At 39.5% G+C, this 18,624-nt stretch overlaps 1 protein-coding gene across 2 annotated transcripts in view; it reads left to right on the top strand.

Moving 5' to 3' along the window:
* TRPM6 (transient receptor potential cation channel subfamily M member 6) overlaps positions 1-18,624 on the top strand; it is a 178,839-nt gene that overhangs the window by 134,018 nt on the left and 26,197 nt on the right. For both annotated transcript variants that reach the window (XM_089691080.1, XM_089691079.1), the window contains exons 28-31: positions 1,800-1,850; positions 12,344-12,409; positions 13,089-13,375; positions 17,533-17,615. In XM_089691080.1, coding sequence (XP_089547206.1) covers positions 1,800-1,850; positions 12,344-12,409; positions 13,089-13,375; positions 17,533-17,615 — 487 coding nt within the window. The remainder of the gene's footprint in view (positions 1-1,799; positions 1,851-12,343; positions 12,410-13,088; positions 13,376-17,532; positions 17,616-18,624) is intronic.

The raw sequence follows: 18,624 nt of genomic DNA, 5'->3' as shown, positions 1-18,624 counted from the left end.
CACCCAACACAGTTCATATAACTGATGAACTTACTTCAATCGCCGGGATCTCCAATTCTGCCCACTGCATCCGCCACCATATGTGGGAACTCGCTTCAAAGTGGTAGAGCTTTTAAACGCACACAGCAACTCGCTTGCTTTTTTAAGGCCTTTTTTAGCCCACTTTTATTTAAATGAAAGTTCAAACAGAAGTTTCCCACACAGGGGTATCGATCATCCACATAAACAAAAATTCAGCCTCCTGGCTCTTTCAGATATACAATCTTCCACTGGCCTTCCTCTTCAGGCTTACGTCTGACTCCTGCAGACCCTTTCAAAAACCATGGCTCTTGCACACAGCTGGCCACTAGAACATAGCTACTACCAAGCAGCTCCTTGCCGCTTTTGGCTTCCACCTCTCCTTGGTGGAGCCCTCCTGACTCCAGTCTTCCAGGTGGAGCCCTCCTGACTCCAGTCTTCCAAGTGGAGCCCTCCTGACTCCTATCTGCTGGGGTGGAGCCCTCCTGACTCTCTGAAAAGGCCTGCACACACCTGTGCAATCAGTCTCCTGGCCATTCCCAAAACCTGGTCCCAGGATTGGAGATTTCATCCCTCCCAAATCGCTTCGAAATCTCCAGGCTCCAGCTCCCAAAATGGACCTTACAAACAAAGGAGGAAAGTGAAAAGCCACTTTCCTCCATATCAAACCTTTACCCTGGAGTCCCTCAACCTGCCTTGTTGAGAATCCAGGGTGACAGATCGCCACACTGTCACAATATGCAGAATAAAAAAGGATTTCTATTTCATAAGACCACTAGTATATCAATCGTAATATACAATATAACAGAAGTGGCAGCAGAGGCCAGAGTATACTCAACAATAAGGGCCATGTAAAAAGAAATGAAGGGAAGGACTATGGCAACCAATTACATTTCATGCCTTATGCTCTTGGTTCAAATTAAAGAAATTAAGTTAATATCTGATTGGATTCTATGGTCATTGCTTCTATGCCCTAAAAATGTACCATTCTTAAAAAAACTGAATGCTGGTGATGTACTATTTGTTTCAATAGCTTTCTCAAACATATTCTTGAAGTATTTCAACCTAATTTATCAAAGACTCTTGCTGGTAGGATAAATTATTATGTTGCCTTGCTCAGGAGGCTTTTGAGGCATGTATTTGTCTGACCTGTTAGGCCCTGTAGTTGTGGAATGGACTTGTAATATAATTGCACTATTGTTTTATATTCACAAAAGAACAGTATACAATTGTGTGTGTATATATATAATATATATATCTGGGGAGGCTTTATTCTAGAGGAGGTACATTTGGGAGCTAGGGGGTATTATACCACTAAAATCCTTTTCAGCTGTGTCCTTATACTCATGTTTTCCTGTTTGTATGCAAATGAATTATTCTTATCTAAGCCTACTTTTCTTGCTATAAATGAGAATGTTTATCATTGGATAACCCCAAATAATTTCAGAAAACTGGGAGGTGCATACAATGTTCCCATGTTGAATAATTTTATTATCTACTATTGCTAATTGCAAAAACTGCTCGGGCACCATTACATTACAGGAAATGTGAAGGGACACAATAGATGCAAAAGCATAATTCTGTTGCCATTGCTACTGAGATAATGGAATATTAGAGATGATAAAATTGACATGGAAAAGCAGATTTTAATGCTTTGTCTCTGTCTTGAAAATGTTACTTATTCATATGCTGCTGAGGACAGCACTAGAGCATTATCACTGTAAATCAATACGTAAATTATGAGTCCATTACAATGACTTTTCTCACTCATTTTATTGCAGAAATGTCTACTTCTTTAAAAGCCTCTCAAGATTTAAACAATCATTACTCAGGTAAGTCAAAGGAAGGAGAAAAGTTAGTTTGCTAGAAGAAGTTTTCTACTAAATCTCCTCGCAGCCTATGTGCCAAGTTAACATATGTCTTCAAGACTTAGCTTGACTTGATGGCACTAAGGGGATTACCAGGCTTACTGCTGGTTTGCTGGAACCATACTGCTTGAGGCAACAGGTTAAAGAGAGGTTATCATGAAAAGTGAAATCAATATATTTTAGTAAGAATGCATTCCATCCCTGAATGGAAAATGTAAAAAATTGTTACACAATAACTCCATGGCACTATTTATATGTAGAATAGCCACTTAATACTACCACATTTCAATTTTACTAAAATTCATGTATTTAAAATTTATTTTATGACATTCCCTTGCCTCTAATTGCAGAACCTATGGGGAAAGCTTTATATTTAATCCCCTTGTTTGGCCATTGCCCATCTTTAATGCATAGCTGAAAAAGCCTAAGCCAAGAAAAAAGCTTCACTTGCCATTGCATAAAGTAAGGTTCTAAAACTTTATTTCATGTAAGCTGTGCTTTCATGCAGCGTGGTGCAGTGAGGACCCAAATTTTTCCTCATTTCAAAGAAAGCAGGTAAAAGAAGTGTATTGTATTTATTGATGTGGATCAAAAAATATTTATAAAAAAGATTAATGCGAGCATCAGTTTGATAGTTGCCAAGTTATACTTTTGAGTTCTACTAGGTCTACATTTGACCTTCTGTAACAAAAGGTTTCATCTCTCTAGTGAGTTTTACGTACCATTTAGTGGTGGATATCAGCATAACTAAAAAGAACACTGTGGAGCTGTGTTTAAAGGGTCTAAACAAAGAAGGATCACTGTTTGATATGGGACTGTTTTGTTTACAGATTATGTATTCACTTTACCATTATAAGTTATTTTTAAATATGATATATTTATTAAGCGTAATTTTTTTTTAGATCAGTCTGTAAAGGAATTATTAAGTTGTTTTCAATGGGAAAAAGTTGTGATCAGAAAGGGATGGCGAAAGGCTAGATGTATATATCAGCCTTTTTAACTAGGGTACTCAGACACCCTGTGGTGCCTTCAGATTTCTTCAGGGGTGCCTTGGCAAAATGCCTAAAATTGCCGCAAAATGGTATACAAGCCAGCAGGTGGATCAAGCCTGCCTTTTAGTTACACAAATCCACAGGTTTTCATTGTGCACTGTTAAAATCTTCCAGCCTCTGGCTTCCTAACAACCAGTAATATCATCGGTTGATGAGGAGGATGTTGGGTGACTGCACAGCATCCTTGTTTACCCTTCCCCTGTCCCCCTCCATCAGCACTGGGGCACATTAGCTGAGTGAGGGAGAGAAACTGATGGAGAAGAGAAATGCTGGAATACTGGTCAGTACAAGTGTGCAAAAGTATATTTGCTTTGAAAGAATACATTTTCTCTAATGTTGAGTGTCCTCCATGTGTTGAAATTGTTGTGGCATGTAAAGCTATAGATATATTTTTTAAATTTTAGAATGGGGTGCCTCAAGATTGTGCATAATGTTTTTTTTTTGCTTTGATTAATTTATTTTCTCTTTCATCAACAAATACCAACAAACTGTACAAACAACTCTCACCATGCAGGGCTTCACAAAAAAGGAAACGCAAAACACCCACGCATGCAAAAAAAAAACCTTCCCACCCAGCTATCATTGCAGGTTTAAGACGTAATATATTCATGGAGAGCTACAACCATAGAGATGTCCAGATCTACAAATAGTCATCTAAACCTGCTATCTATATGCACAAACATATCATGTTTCCTTGAGTGTAAGCATAAAGGAAACATGTTTGATCCATTTTGACCAAATAGCACTGAATGTATCCATAGAATTCCTTAAAAAATATGTATGTTTTTCAAAAGAAATAAGCTTATTAAGGTCAAAAATCCAGTCAGATAGAGTAGGTGGATGTTGGGAGGTCCATCTAAGGGCAATTTGTCTGCAGGCCACAAAAATACCCATATGATTGTAATCACCATAGGAGGCATGGATACTGAAGAGTCTACATAGCCCAGTAGACAGTTAAGTGGTTCAATAGGAATATCCACATCAAAAAGCCCACTGAGTGTACCAACCACCTCTGCCCAATATCTCCTGGAGTTTGGAACACCGCCACATAAGATGTATAAGGGTACCAGGATTGCCACATCTAGCACAAGCTGGGTCAGGTTTCACACCTATAGTATGAAGAAAATCAGGGGTTCTATATACCCTATGAAAAATAAAAATATTCATTAATCTATGTGATGGGGAAAGAGACACCAGAGGAAGAGTCTGAAGGATCTTCATCCAAATCTCCTCCAAGATGGAACCAGTATCCTGTTCCCATCCTGCCCTGGACGGGCTCGGAAACTTCAATAAGAATTTCTTAAATACATTTACATACGTTTCTGAAATAAGTCCCTTGGTTAAAGTTGCTTGAACTTCTGTGTCTAGTAATGGAGAAGGGGCAAAAGACACTACTGTGAAGGAGAATTGAGCAGATAGCGCATAACTAAGTTGAAGAAACTTGTAAAACCACCTTTGAGGTAAGGAAAACTCTGTTCTCAACTACTCGAAAAGCTCCATTCTCATAGAGCTGTACTAGAGTAGAGATCCCTGATCTTTACCATCTCTGAAAGCCCTGAACAAGAAGCTCAGAAAGCTTATCATTCCCCCATATTGGAGTATATCTAGTGAGATTAGAAATCCCTAACATTTTCTTAGTTTCCTCCCACACCCTACACATTAACGCCAAAGTAGGCATGGCAGTTAATGAAATGCCCCCCAATGCCCCTTCCAAAACATGGAGTAGTTACCGGCCCTTGAAAATATAAGAAAATAGTCAGTGAGCAGCATTAGGAGGTCCTTCAGATTCCTAACCCGCAAGGTGCTGCAATTGAGCTGCAAAAAAATATAGCCTTGAGTTGGGGACCGCTAACCCTCCCGAATCACTGGGATATTGTAATGTCTCTAATTTTATATGAGTAACCTTTTTTCTTCAGATTAAATGCCTAAATATGCTATTAATCTTAATAAAAATCCTCAGAGGGATCCAAAATGGGGAGTTGTATATAAAATATAAGAGTTGGGGCATCCAAATCATCTTAAGTAGGTTAATGTGACCCACCAAAGATAGAGGTAACTTACTCCAAGTTTTATTTTACGTTTGAAATCTAGACAACAAAGGGGTAATATTGTCTGGAATGAATGTCTGAAATGAAGTAAATATTGTTACCGCTAAGTACTGAAATAGGAGATTGCAGATGGTAAGGGAGTTGACAAAGGGTCCGATGGCATTAATATTGATTTCTCCCAGTTTATGCCAAGGCCTGAAAATTTCCCAAATTTGTCAATATATTTCATTACTGCTGGAAGTGATGTCTAAATACTAGATAGGAACAAAAGGACACCATCTGCATAAAGTGCTATTTTTTCTTCAGAAACACCTCTAACTAAACGTATCACATCTGTTGAAGCCTGAATAAGGTAGGCCAAAGGTTCTATAGCAAAGGCGAAAAGCAGGGGGGACAATTGACACCCCTGCCCAGTGCCACGAAAAAGTCTAAAAGAGGGGGATTGAAGGGCATTAACTCTTATTGAGGCCCAAAGAGCCGTATACAGCAATTGGACTCATTGTCAAAAAATAGGACCAAAACCAAATTTTTTAAGAACAGCCATCAAATATGGCAACTCAACACTATCAAAGGCCTTAGTAGCATCTAGTGCTAAGAAGGCATGGTCCATATGACCCGTGACTGGCACCTGCATATTTAAATAAGCCCTTCTGATATTAATATCTGTTGACATATTTGGCATAAATCTGGCCTCATCAGGGTAAATAATATGCGGAATGACCTTCTTCAATCTATTGGCTAATACCTTAGCTAATATTTTACCATCTGTAGTCAGTAAAGAAATTGACCTATAGGACTCCGGAAACAAAGGGTCTTTGTCTTTCTTGGGTATAACTACTATAACCGTTTTACCCATTATAACTATATAACTACTATAACCGTTTTACCCATTAAATCTCGGAACCTACCTTCAGAGAAAGCCTCATTAAATGTTTTAAGCAGAGCTGGAAGCAGTAGTGTACTATATTTTTTATAAATCTCTATAGGGAGATCATCAACCCCAGAGGCTTTAGTGTTAGAGAAACTAGCCACAGCAGCTTCCAGTTCGTGTATAGTAAACAGAGCATCAAGAGCTTCTTGATCTACAGACAACAGAAAAGGAGACATGATATTAGCAATATAGGTATTCGGCTCAAGCGGTGTATAATCAACCCTAGAAGCATATAAATCTTGATAAGAGGACTGAAAAATAGACACTATTGAACCTACCTTAGTGTTAATCTCCCCCTCCTTATTCAAAGCCATAGACATAGGTGGGGTTAGATTGAGATTGAACTATCTGAGTCAATAACCTGCCATTTGCATCTCCTTCAGGCAATGTCAACCTCTTCCTGAAAAAAAGTTTATTCCTAGCCCAGTCTTCCAACAGTTCATTGAGCCTTCACTGGGAAGACAACCATTCCAATTTGCTAATTAGGGTAGGGTTCGAAATATAGTTGGCTTCTGCCACCAAAGTCTCCCTTGCTACGAGATGCTGTTTTCATAACACTAATTTGTTGAATAAGCAGGCCTCGAAGAAATGCCTTAAACGCATCTCTTACTACACATGGGGAAGCAGAACCCACATTAAGGGAAATTATACTCTTTAGGGAACAATTCCAGCCAGGAAAGGTTCAATCGCCATGGAATATTAGATTTTGAAGGCCCAGATATTAAGGTAACTAACAGCGGAGAATGGTCTGATATTCCTCTAGGTTCTATATTGACCTTGACTAAAGCTGGAATTAGCTCCATAGAACATAGGGCCAAATCTATTCTGGAGAAAGAGTTATGCGTTTTAGAATAGCATGTAAAAACACTTTCATCTGGATGTAATTGTCATATATCTTTCAGCCCCAGCTTCCTACACAGTCTCCCCAATGAGGAAAGACCTTCTCCAAAGTTAGATCTAGGAGTTGGAGAGCTATCCCTCCCCAGATCTATTACATTATTAAAATTTCCAATCATCAGAATTGGTCCTCCCCCCCCCCCCCTGCAAAGGAGACTAACCAATGCAGAACCTCTGAATTATAAGGAGAAGGTCGGTACACAGCAGCAAGTATCAAATCAAAATCATATATTTTGCACTGAAGAAAAACATATTTGCCATCACCGTCCACTAAGGTCCAACTACACGAGAACAACATGCCCCTGTACACCAGAATGGACACACCCCTTGAATATGAAGTATACAAGGAGTGTTAGGCCTGTTGTACAGTACGACTCTGTAAAAATCTGATAGTATCACAAGTGGCGTGTGTCTCCTGCAGACAGACCAAGGACAAGTAGAAAGAGGCAATGTATTCAAAAACAGATTGCTTTTTCAGAGCATTATTTAGACCCCTGACAAATAAACTGGATTAACCATAGTCTCAGATAGTCAATAAGTATAACAGCTGACCCAATTCTTACAAAAGATATCTCCCCATGAAGAGCATACATGCTCCAAACCTGGCTCTCATATAGCAAAAGTAGGAAGGAAAAAAAAAAGGGAAAACAGCTCCACGCAGGAGTTGGCCACAAACACAAAACATATAAAGTAGTGGCCACTTGCTGGCTGAGCTTCCAGCACCTAGCTATGTCCTTTAGCTCCACAATGTTGAGGGAACCAGGGGAGAGGGAGAGAGAGAGAGAGAAAAAAAAAAGGGGGGGGGTGGAAAGATATTTATCCATCTGCCCCCCTCCCCTCCCCTACTCTCCTCCCTCCTCTGCCAGAACAATGAGTATCCTCAAATAACTAAAAAAATAAGCCTTAAAGCAACCATCGATCAGGATGCATCAGGATTAAAACGGCCATCCATCCAATCCTGAGCCGCCTGTGACGATTCAAAAAATTGCACCCGACTCTCATGAACCACCTGAGGCAAGCAGGATATAGCACAGAATATTTTAAACCCAGATGCCTGTAACATTTTCTATCATCTTGAAAATGAGCCCTACTTTTCTGTACCTCTGGTGAAAAATCAGGGAAGCACATCATTTTTAATCCATTATAGTTGATATCTTTGAGGACCTGGGCCCTCTGCAATATAGGAAGGGCCGTGGACTAGCTCTGGGTAATACTGGCCTATTAGGAATCCTATGTGTACGTTCCACAGCAAATGTCGACGAGAAGTATTCCTCCCCAAGCATATCCACCAGCCATCATTCAGCAAATTTAACTGAGTTATCGCCCTCAGCCTTCTCAAGGAGACCCCCCACGCACATTATTGTGGCGCAGCCGATTTTCCAAATTTTCCATTTTAATAAAGTACTGTTCAACTTGCGCTTAACTTTTTTTACATTGATTGCAAGTGGAGAGATATCTTCTATATCACTAATTCGTTTCTCAAGAGAGGTCGTGTGTTCTCACACTTTTTGGAGATCATAATGAATAAGGGCCACATCTTCAAGTACAGCCTGTACTTGCCAAGTAAGCAAAGTGATCAAGGAGAAGCATTGCTTTACTAAAGAGTACACATCCCGCATAGTGGGTTTTTGCTCCCCCTCAGCTACCTTCCCCCTACCAAAGAAGTAGAAACAGTAGCAGAGGTACTCACGGCTGGTGGGGGAAGAGAAGGCCAGTCCATGTTCCCAACTTGTGGGACCAACAGAGCTTCATGCTGATGATCCTGTGTTTGCCGCTCCGTATCGCTTTGGCTGATCGGCTGACATCTTTGTCCCTCCATGTGGTTCATGGCTGTGTCCCGAGCCTTCTCCCCCTTTTGAGAGCCCTCGATGGAGGAGGAGGCTGGGTGACTCCTAGACCCTCCTGCTTTCCTGGATTTTTGGCTGTCATGACAACCGCTCCTCCACCCTCCTTCCTCCTGGTCATGTTGGAGGAAAAACTGCCTACAGATGTAGATGATTGGGGTGGTTGGGATAATAGACAGTGGCCAGCCAGAGGATTCAGCGCCTACACCAGACCCCGCTGGAACTGCTCCCTGCATTGGGGAGAAGGGCAGACAGGTAAACCACAAGAAGGCACCTCCATGAACTTCCCCAGAGAGGACCCCAACAAAGGACCCCCAAAGGATCTCTGAGAAGAGGAGCAGCTGTGGAGCAGTGGAGACAGCAGTGTGTGCAGCAGTGGAGGTAGTGTGAGTGGCAGCTGCAGCCGAATCGGCAAGGAGGGCAAACCACCTCGAGGACTTGAAGACAGGAAGCAGGAACAGAGAGGGGAAGCCAGGTCAGTCTGTATTAGGTGCTGGAGCTCAGCACAGCTCACAGCTCGCCTGCTGACATCCGCTCACATGACTGAACTGAGTTGGAACTGTGCATAACTTTAAAAGCTGGCTTGACTGCAAAAAGGTTGAGAAACACTGGTATATATAACAGAGTAAGTGAATAATGGAGGATGGCTAACACATTTCAGTTTCGTACCTTACAGTTCTTCTTCACCCCCATTCAGTTGAGAAATTACTATGATAAAAAAGCATGAGCAAATGAATGCTGAAACTCCTGCGCTGGAAGATGAGCTCCACAATGTCCGTAACCCCACATGGAGTACTTTTTGGTAATGCAAGCCTTGCTGCCCTCAACGGACCAGGGAAATCCAAAGAAGCTGTGTGCAAAGAAACAAACAGAGGGCACACGGGCATAGTGCATTACCTTGTAAAAATGAGATTTATTGAATAAAAAGTAGTATACTCACAAAAGAATAAAATCAAAGGCACATCACAAAAAAGACTAATGGTTGATGCGTTTCGAGGCAGAACCTCTTCCTCAGAGCCATTTGGAGGCCTACAGTGCCCGAACAGCCACCATCTAGGGAGATTGGACCATACTGTCTTTTTTGTGTTGTGCCTTTGATTTTATTCTTGTGTGAGTATACTACTTTTTATTCAATAAATTAATTTTTAGAAAGTAATGCACTAGGCCCGTGCACCCTCTGTTTGTTTCTTTGCACACAGAGAAATTACTATGATCTGGGAAGTATATGTAGTCCACTACCTGCATTAAACATACTTTGGAGCTCAAGGTGCAAAAGGAAATGCTAAAAAAAAGGATGAGGCCCTCTTTTGACTCTTTGGAAAGATTGTCCTCCAGAGCCAGTCAAGTGCCTTGTGCTGCTTCTCTTAAATTACAGGTGAAACTCAAAGCAGGTGTTCCAAATGTGTGATGCTCCCTATCCTTTTAGACAATGAGGACTGCTAAAGTTTATAAGTGACATTTGCAGACACCATAAATGCAATGGTGCAGCGCTGACATAATAATACAAATAAAACTGTAAGCTATAAACAATAAACCATAAATGCGAAAATAAACGTGAACTTTATCCTCGGTGGGATCTTAATAGTATATTATTAACCAATGAATTCAACCAAGTCCAAATGGGACTAGAAACAAGTGTACAAAGTGTACTGATCCACTAGGGATCCCAGGTGATATCAATAAGTACTCTAATCAACCAGGTCCATAAAAAGACTAAAATAAAGTGTGTAACGTGAACTGATCCACTCAGGGATCCAATGTGATATTCCAAAGGTGAAAAATACTATAAAAGTAAAGAATATTGAAAATAAATATAGTCCAAATGGCACTGGATAAAGGTGAAAAACAGCAAAAAGTAGAACTAAATAAAAAGGTGAAAAAAGTAGAACAATGAATATAGAAGTGTCACAAATCCCTAAGTGCCACTCAAACACAGCAATCCGTAGAAAACATCATTATCCCATAATTTTGGATAATTTAATCCCCCCCAAAAATAATAAATATATATAAAATATATATACATATAAAAAATATTTTTTTTAAAAACAAACTCCAAAAATGTGACCAAAAATGCAAAGTATGAAAAAAATGCACAAAAAAAATGAAAAAACGTGTCAGAAAAAATATGTGATAAATCACTAAATAAATAGGAAATACAGATGTAAAAAGTTCAAAGGTGCATAAACGCCAGGTGATCCAATGACTTTTCTAAACGTGCAAGTGATAAAGTGGATGTGCGTGCCAACCAATGCAAAAGATATCCCAAAACAGCTGAAATGCGCCTCCTCCTTGCACCTCCTTGCAGCGACCCAAATGGGCCAAAACACCTGTAGGATCATAAAAAGGATCCTCCGTGCCAAGAAACTCCTCCTGCGGATGATATCCATTCAAAACGATGGTATCCCCTTTAATAAAGTTTTTGATAACCGGGTCCTCTTCAGGTAAGTATAGGTGTAATACAGTCAACTTTTGCTATTCTGAAGAAGTTGTTTGTGTCCATGTGCCTGGACACCATTGCATTTATGATTTACACTTGTCACATGGTATATGATCAGGGGCGGACTGACAACTCATGGGGCCCCCGGGCAATAGGGGATCATGGGGCCCGTGTCCTCACCCACACTCAAAAAAGCCTATGAAAAGGTACTAAGGGCATCTCATGGGGCCCCCTACTGACCCCGGGCCCTCGGGCAGTGCCTGAGTACCAGAATGGTCAGTCCGCCTCTGCATATGATTAGGTGTTAGCAGCTCCCACAGGTTAGAAGGTACTTTAGTTAGGAGCACAGGAGGATCACACCATTATATGCAGACACCAGTTATCTAGTTTGCCCCCTCAATAAAACTCAAGTAGTATTTGAAAAAATATTCCTTTTTTTCAAATAATAATATAACAATCCTCCATGCTCCAAACACTTATCTTGTGAACATGTGCTGCAGTTCTTGAAATCAATATTGTATTAAAGCAGATCTAAATTCTCTCAATCAACATTAAATATATTTAATCCTTATGCTGCTAGCATTAGTAAATAAATAGAAAGGTATATTATATTTTCATGTTTTAGCCTTTTTTTTCCCTCTTCAATTGTTTTCTGGTTTCTGGCCAAAATTATGCCATACATCACATGAGTCTTCATGGTAAGTCATTGTTTTCCCTTTCTTCTGGAGGAGTGGAGGAGGGGCTTTCTCAGCTAAACACATCCTGCCCGCACACCTGAGCTAAGGGCAGTTGGATTCCAGGAAGTAAATGCTACATGAATCATCTGCCCTTACTCAAGATGGCCACTACTAGAAATGCTAGGGGGAGTTCAAGGTGATTTCTGAACAAAATAAAGCATGGAGACATGGATGGATGAGTTTTATGTGAATATCAAAAATTAATTAAATAGTGTAACCAGTTTGTGGTGCTCAGGTACAATTTAGCCTTGCTTTAATTAAGAGTGGGAGTTTTTTTTTATGTTCACATGGAGCTCAAAACTATGATCTGCAGAATGTAAATAGCCTTTCCATTTTCATATTTATTCTTAAGTTAGGGAGCAAATTAAAATGATACAACTGTAGAAAGTAGAATTTGTACTTGTGTGGATGAGTAATAACTAATGTTAATTAGGACACTTGTGATCTGTTTTTTTTTTTGTTGAAAAAGCTCAAAAATGCACATTCAGCTGTGTGTTTGTTTCCCTTTCAGCGGTAGAAAGAAACAACTTAATGAGACTTGCACAGACCATACCTTTTACCCCAGTACATCTATTTGGTGAGCTACTTTTACGACACATTGCTTTATTCAGAAATGTATTATATTGAATAGTTCAGCAGTACAATGTTTATTTTTAGAATCTATTTGCCTTGATCTTTAATCTTTTGTTGTATCTCCTTGTTATATGTTTAAGGTGTTAAAATTTTAATTGGAAATCTGCGTAGTTCCACTGGTGTGTTAATGGCAACCTCTTGAAACCTCATTGCTATTGTTCAACTAATCCATAACCCTGCTTTTCCTTTTGCTTTGATAGCATGTACATTTGCAGCTGTAAACAATGTTGTACTGGCCAAACATTCAGCATATCCATTTTGAATGAATGCATTTATAAAAGTTAATAGACTGTAATATGTTTTTGGTAGCAGACAAATGGAAAGAAGCCTTCAATTTCTGTCTTTCTTGATACCAAAGTCATTTTAGCTGATACTAGGGACAGACCTGTCAGAGACCTATCAGCTCTGTTGTGGTCTGGGCATTAGATGTTTTACCTTATGAAAATGTGATGTCTGTGACTAGGTCTACATTGGTCTACATCTGCTGAAGCAACATAGATATCTAGAGAAATGGAAAAGCTAATTATAAAATATGTGGTGTTTTTTGCAGATGTATAGAATTATTTGTTTTTATTCTGTTCATATGTACACTAGTACAGCTAATAATCAGTTGTTCTTTACAGCTGGAGAAGAAGTCACTGTCTATCAACTTGAAGAAAGTTCACCATCCAGTCTGGATAGGAGTATGTCTTCATGGTCACAAAGAGGGATGGCAGCAATGCTCCAAGTTCTTTCTCCTGAGGAAATGGATGGGGGGCTACGTAGGGCTTTAAAAGTTGTGTGTACATGGTCAGAGCATGATGTTTTGGATCCTGGCGAGATCTTCATAGTGAAATCCTTTCTTCCTGAAGTGGTACAGACATGGCAGAAGGTGTTCCATGGTGACACTGTATTGCAGCTGTGTCTCAGGGTAAGATTATGTTTAAACTACAGATTGTGCATTTCAAGGTGCTTTTATGGTGCTTTTATTTATATGGTGGACTTGGCTAATTTGTTTAAAGGTTAATGCCACTGTAGACTGATTAATTTATCAGTGGATTCTGTTCGGTCATAGTAGAACTATGATGTGATGCAACATTTAATTGTAAGTGCATCTACATTTACATATCTCCCTTAGTCCCTCTGTGAGTCTCACAAATTCCTTATGGTCTGACAAGTGAAGTTCACCAGCAGCTTATTATGATGATGATACAATGCTGCTGCATTGCTATTAAATTTTAAACAGTGTTATCCTTCATGAAGACTATGTGTGCTTTTACTACAGAGAGGTGAGACAATTTTGCAGTGGGCATGGTTGTCAACATCGTCCCTGCTGATACATACATGTGTAGCTTTGCAGTCAGCTGCTGAACACACCTAGCTCTTCCCACTGCTTTTAAGATTGGTAGAATTGACTACGACTGTGAATTGCAGTGCCTAGGGGTGAGTGCAAAGCTGGCTGTACATGGTTCAGTACTGCACTGATTCCCCCATCCATACATTCGAGGTGGATGGGGGAATCCTCCCCACTGCACTATTGCATTCTGAAAACAGGGAAACTCTTCCGCTGTCAGAATACACAGGTCAGTGCTACAGCCATTACCTGTAGCTGCTGATCAGGCGGCTTTTATCTGACAGCGCAGTAGGATCTGGCCAGTCCCTACTGAGCTGGCTGAATTTCAATCCATCTATGGTGACCTTAAGGCTTTTAGAGGATCGAGTGGAAGTTTTGGCTGAGTCAAAGGAGGTAAAATACACTTCTTTTAAATTTTTCCATCACATAGTAACTGGATTTGAGACCTGTTTAGACTACCAAATTTTAACTACTTTCCATCCGCGCTATAGCCAAAAGATGGCTACAGTGTGGCCATCTAGTTCTGGGAGGGCCTCTATAGACGTCCTCCCAGAACTGTGCCTCCCGTGCACCCCCTGGGGAATGCATTGGACGTGCTCTGTGACCTCTGTGTCCTTAGGACACAGCTGATCACAGAACAAGGTAAAGGGCTAATCACAGTGGCCCTTTACCATGTGATAAGATGTGTCCAATCACATCACATGTAAAAAGGCTTGTCGGTTATCAGCAGTCCTTTTCTCTGTCTGAGAGAAAGGACAACTGATAACTGGCAAGGCTGTCAGTACAGCATTTACACTGATAATCAGGGCACTGATCATTAGTGCCCTGATGATCAGAGCAGCCACATCAGTGCCCATCAGTGCAGCCTATCAGTGCCCATCAGTGCAGCTTATCAGTGCTGCCTCATTAGTGCAGCCTCAATAGCTCCTCCTCATCATTGCCCATCAGTGCAGCTTATCAATGCCCATCAGTGCCGCCTCATCAGTGTAGCCTCATCATTTCCCTGCAGTGTCTCAGTGTAGCCTCATCAGTGCTCACCAGTGCAGCCTCATCAGTGCACATCAATGAAGAAGAAAATTACTTATTTGCAAAATATTATAACAGAAACGAAGAACCTTTTTTTTCAAAATGTTTGGTCTTTTTTTGTTTGTTTAGCAAAAAAAAAAACAGTGGTTTTCAAATACCACCAAAAGAAAGCTCTATCTGTCTCAAAATATGATACAAATGTTATAAGGTATAGTGTTGCATGACTGAGTAATTGTCATTCAAAGTGCAACAGCACTGAAAGGTGAAAATTGGCCTGGGAAGGAAGGGGGCGAAGCTGTCCACTATTGAAGTGGTTAAGTACCCCACACTCTTATTTTAATTCAATTTTATTTAAAAAACAAAGTCTTTTTTACCAGATTTTATTTATCTCCCAAGACTTCTATAATCTATCTCTTATTTTTTTCTTTCATCTTCATGTTTTCTGATATATTACATGATGAAATATGAAAGAGAAGAAGCAAGACAACCTTACTTATTAGTTTTTCCTGCAATTCCTGCAACAGGGAGTCATAACCAAGAGCTCTGATATGGAAAACCCCGGTGATGGTGCCCTAAGAGAAAAAAAGCTTTAGTGGGCATCCATGTAGTGCAGAATTGTAAATTTTAAGAGGGCTTTAACAAATGGTGGACTTCCATCCTTGTAATAGTCATATCATCAAGGATTTATAAAATGTGAGGTCTGTAGTTCAGTTCTCTGTCATTACATAGCGCCAGACTAGAGTATATACTGTATATGCATCTGTTCATGTTTTCTGTGGAGCAATACATGGAATAACAAAGCAGTAGAATTCCAAGTGTCCCTCATAGTTTCTATATGACAAGAAACTGGACTATATTATATTGGGGTTGATTTACTAAAGACAAAAAGGTTATGCTCTGTAAGTGTACTCCAAGTGCATTGAAAGTGCAGTTGCTGTATATCTGAGGGGAACATGCAAGGAAAATAAAAAAACTGCATTTTTGCTTGCACGTGATTAAATGAAAGAAATCAGCAGATCTTCACCTCATTTCAGAGCTTCCCCTAGGCTATAAAGCAACTGCACTTGCAGTGCACAGTATATTTACCTATAGTAAATCAACCTCAATGTTTTTTAAGGACAGAAAACTGAACTACATGACATTGTTTCTATATCACAGGGAACTGTTTTACTGGATGAAGTATACAGTAGGCAGTGTTGGGTGAGAAAGGACATTTAGAGCTGATTCACACATTTGCAGTGCAGATTGAAGCTCAGGTTTCACAGCTAATTGATACAGTAGTTGTTCACCGGTTCATGTCAGGGTTACATCAGGTTCAGGACAGGATTAGCTCAGGGTCTTATCCCATTCACACAACTGTGGTTTAGAAATGGTTCCCATAGAAGTCAATAGCCTGTAATCTGCACCTGAACTGGACCGCACTGCTCAGAATTCGTACATGACTCTTATTTTAAAACCGCACTGAATCCGCACCACCAGTGCACCGGACATATAAACAGGCACCATAGTAAGCAATGATTTTTCACATGTCATGCGGATTGGAGGCGATTCAAACCACATCCAATCCACATATATGTGGACCAGCACTTGTGACCACAAGTAATTTTTGAATTTATCTGAAGTTACACCGACTTAATTTCCTTGTGAGAGCTGAGGGTTGTCACAGACAACTGCATGGAAATTTCAGCTTTGGAAATTCAAAACAATATAGGAAGATGGTGGCTGATTCAACTCCCACGTGGCTATATAACCTTGATATTGCAGTTTTGGGTGATCTAGACCTTTAAGATGCCTTACTATGCCATATTGGAATAAAGCTCTATTAAACATCAGTCTAGCAGTAGACTCACAAACACCACATTACTAATTGTTGCAGGGTCATTCTACCAAAAACTGAGCAATGTCAAATTAAACCTTTACTATTAAGTGTTTTTTTCAACATTTTCCTATGTGTGGAATAAATATAATTTAAATTAATGACAATGTACTAACAGATCAAACTGTTTTCTGTTCAGAAACCAGATGCCTCATCTCAATCCATTCCATAAGTGAATGTGTAATTTTTGTATAATTCGTATAGAACACTTTGGATACCACTAAGTTAGTCAGTACATAGGACATTTTATATGTCTTTGTTCACATCTATGCAGTTTGCTTTTGATCCGTTACTGCAGTGCTTTTTGTAGAGCGATCTGCGTTTTTGCACACTCTTTTTTTACGTGCTTTTCATGCTTTTCTATGTGTTATGCTTTATGCGTTTTTATGCATTTTTGGGCCGATTTGTTGTTGGGCAGCCTAAAAAATGCAAAATGCATCAAAAACGCACTACATGCTTTTCTGCAGCATCTCCATTGAAGTCTGTTGAACCAAAAACGCACCCTTTTTTGTTTAAAAAAAAGTCCCCTTCCCTTTCTAAAAACACAGCAGCTGAAAAAAGCATAGATGTGAACATGTCCCATAGGAAACCATGTTAAATGGGCTGCAGTGCGTTTATGCAAAAAGAACATAAACCGCATAGGTGTGAACCAAGCCTTTATCTTAATTTTCTTTAAATGGGATCTTCATTATGCTACATTATTCCTTTACTCTAGTGTCTGGATACCAAGCAATTGCATAGAAATCTATGTTTATGTAGGGACTGGCTTGCTGTAGGTTAATACTTGCAGAAAGACTAATAACCCCTAATACTTCTGATTCATATCATAAAGGAAATCCAGCAGCAAAGAGCAGCGCAGAAGTTGATATACACATTCAACCAAGTGAAGCCACAGAGTATTCCATATAACCTGAGGTAAAGGAGTAAAAAAATTAGTTTGTGTGTGTCTATATATTATATTTATGCCTGTTGTAGTGGGCACTCTATACGTGTGTGTGTGTATATGTATATGTGTGTGTGTATGTATATATATATATATATATATATATATATATAATTTTGTACTCAAAAGTTTGCATATTCTTGGAGAATTGGTAATAGTATGTACCATTTTTAAAGAAAACATGAGTGAGCAGGCAAAACACATTTCTTTTATTTCTTATGGGATTCATATTCAACTGCAGGTCATGACAGAATGGCACAATTATAAAAAAAAACATGGTGACAAGTAAACAAATGAAATGACTCCTGCTCAAAAGTCTGCATACCCTTAGTATTTAAAAATATTGTGTATTGCCCCCTTTAGCATCAATGACTACTGTCAGTCTTTTGTAATAGTTGTCTTTGAAGCCCCAAATTTTTGCAGGTGGTTTGGCTGCCCATTCATCTTGGCAAAATGCCTCCAGATCATGCACAGTCTTGCATGATCCGCATCTTTGAGATCTCCCCAGAGTGGCTCAACGATATTAAGGTCAGGAGACTGTGATGGCCACCCCAGAACTTTTACCTTTTTCTGTTATAACCAGTGGAGGGTCAGCTTGGCCATGTGCTCAGGGTCAAGTTCTTCTCTGCTCCCCGAGGCTCAGTAACTAGCCTGCTCAGTGCATTCAAGTGAGAGCTAGCTAACAAATTCATTGACTATTTATACACTAAATGCAATTTTAAAAGCCACAGATGTGGGAAACTAACCTTTACTTGCAATATCAATATCTAAATTTTACCATTTCTGCCAGGAAATGCAAACTTTTGAGCACAACTGTGTGTGTGTGTATATATATATATATATGTATATGTATGTGTGTATATATATATATATATATATATGTATGTATGTATGTATATGTATGTATGTGTGTATATATATATATATATATATATATATATATATATATATATATATATTATATTTATGTTGTGTATATTG

Source organism: Staurois parvus, unplaced genomic scaffold (assembly GCF_062004578.1).
Source record: "Staurois parvus isolate SC_StPar_1 unplaced genomic scaffold, SC_StPar_1.0 ptg000549l, whole genome shotgun sequence".
NCBI classification, from domain to species: domain Eukaryota; kingdom Metazoa; phylum Chordata; class Amphibia; order Anura; family Ranidae; genus Staurois; species Staurois parvus.
Note: the sequence above shows the minus strand (reverse complement) of the source record. Positions and strands in the feature narration are given on the sequence as shown.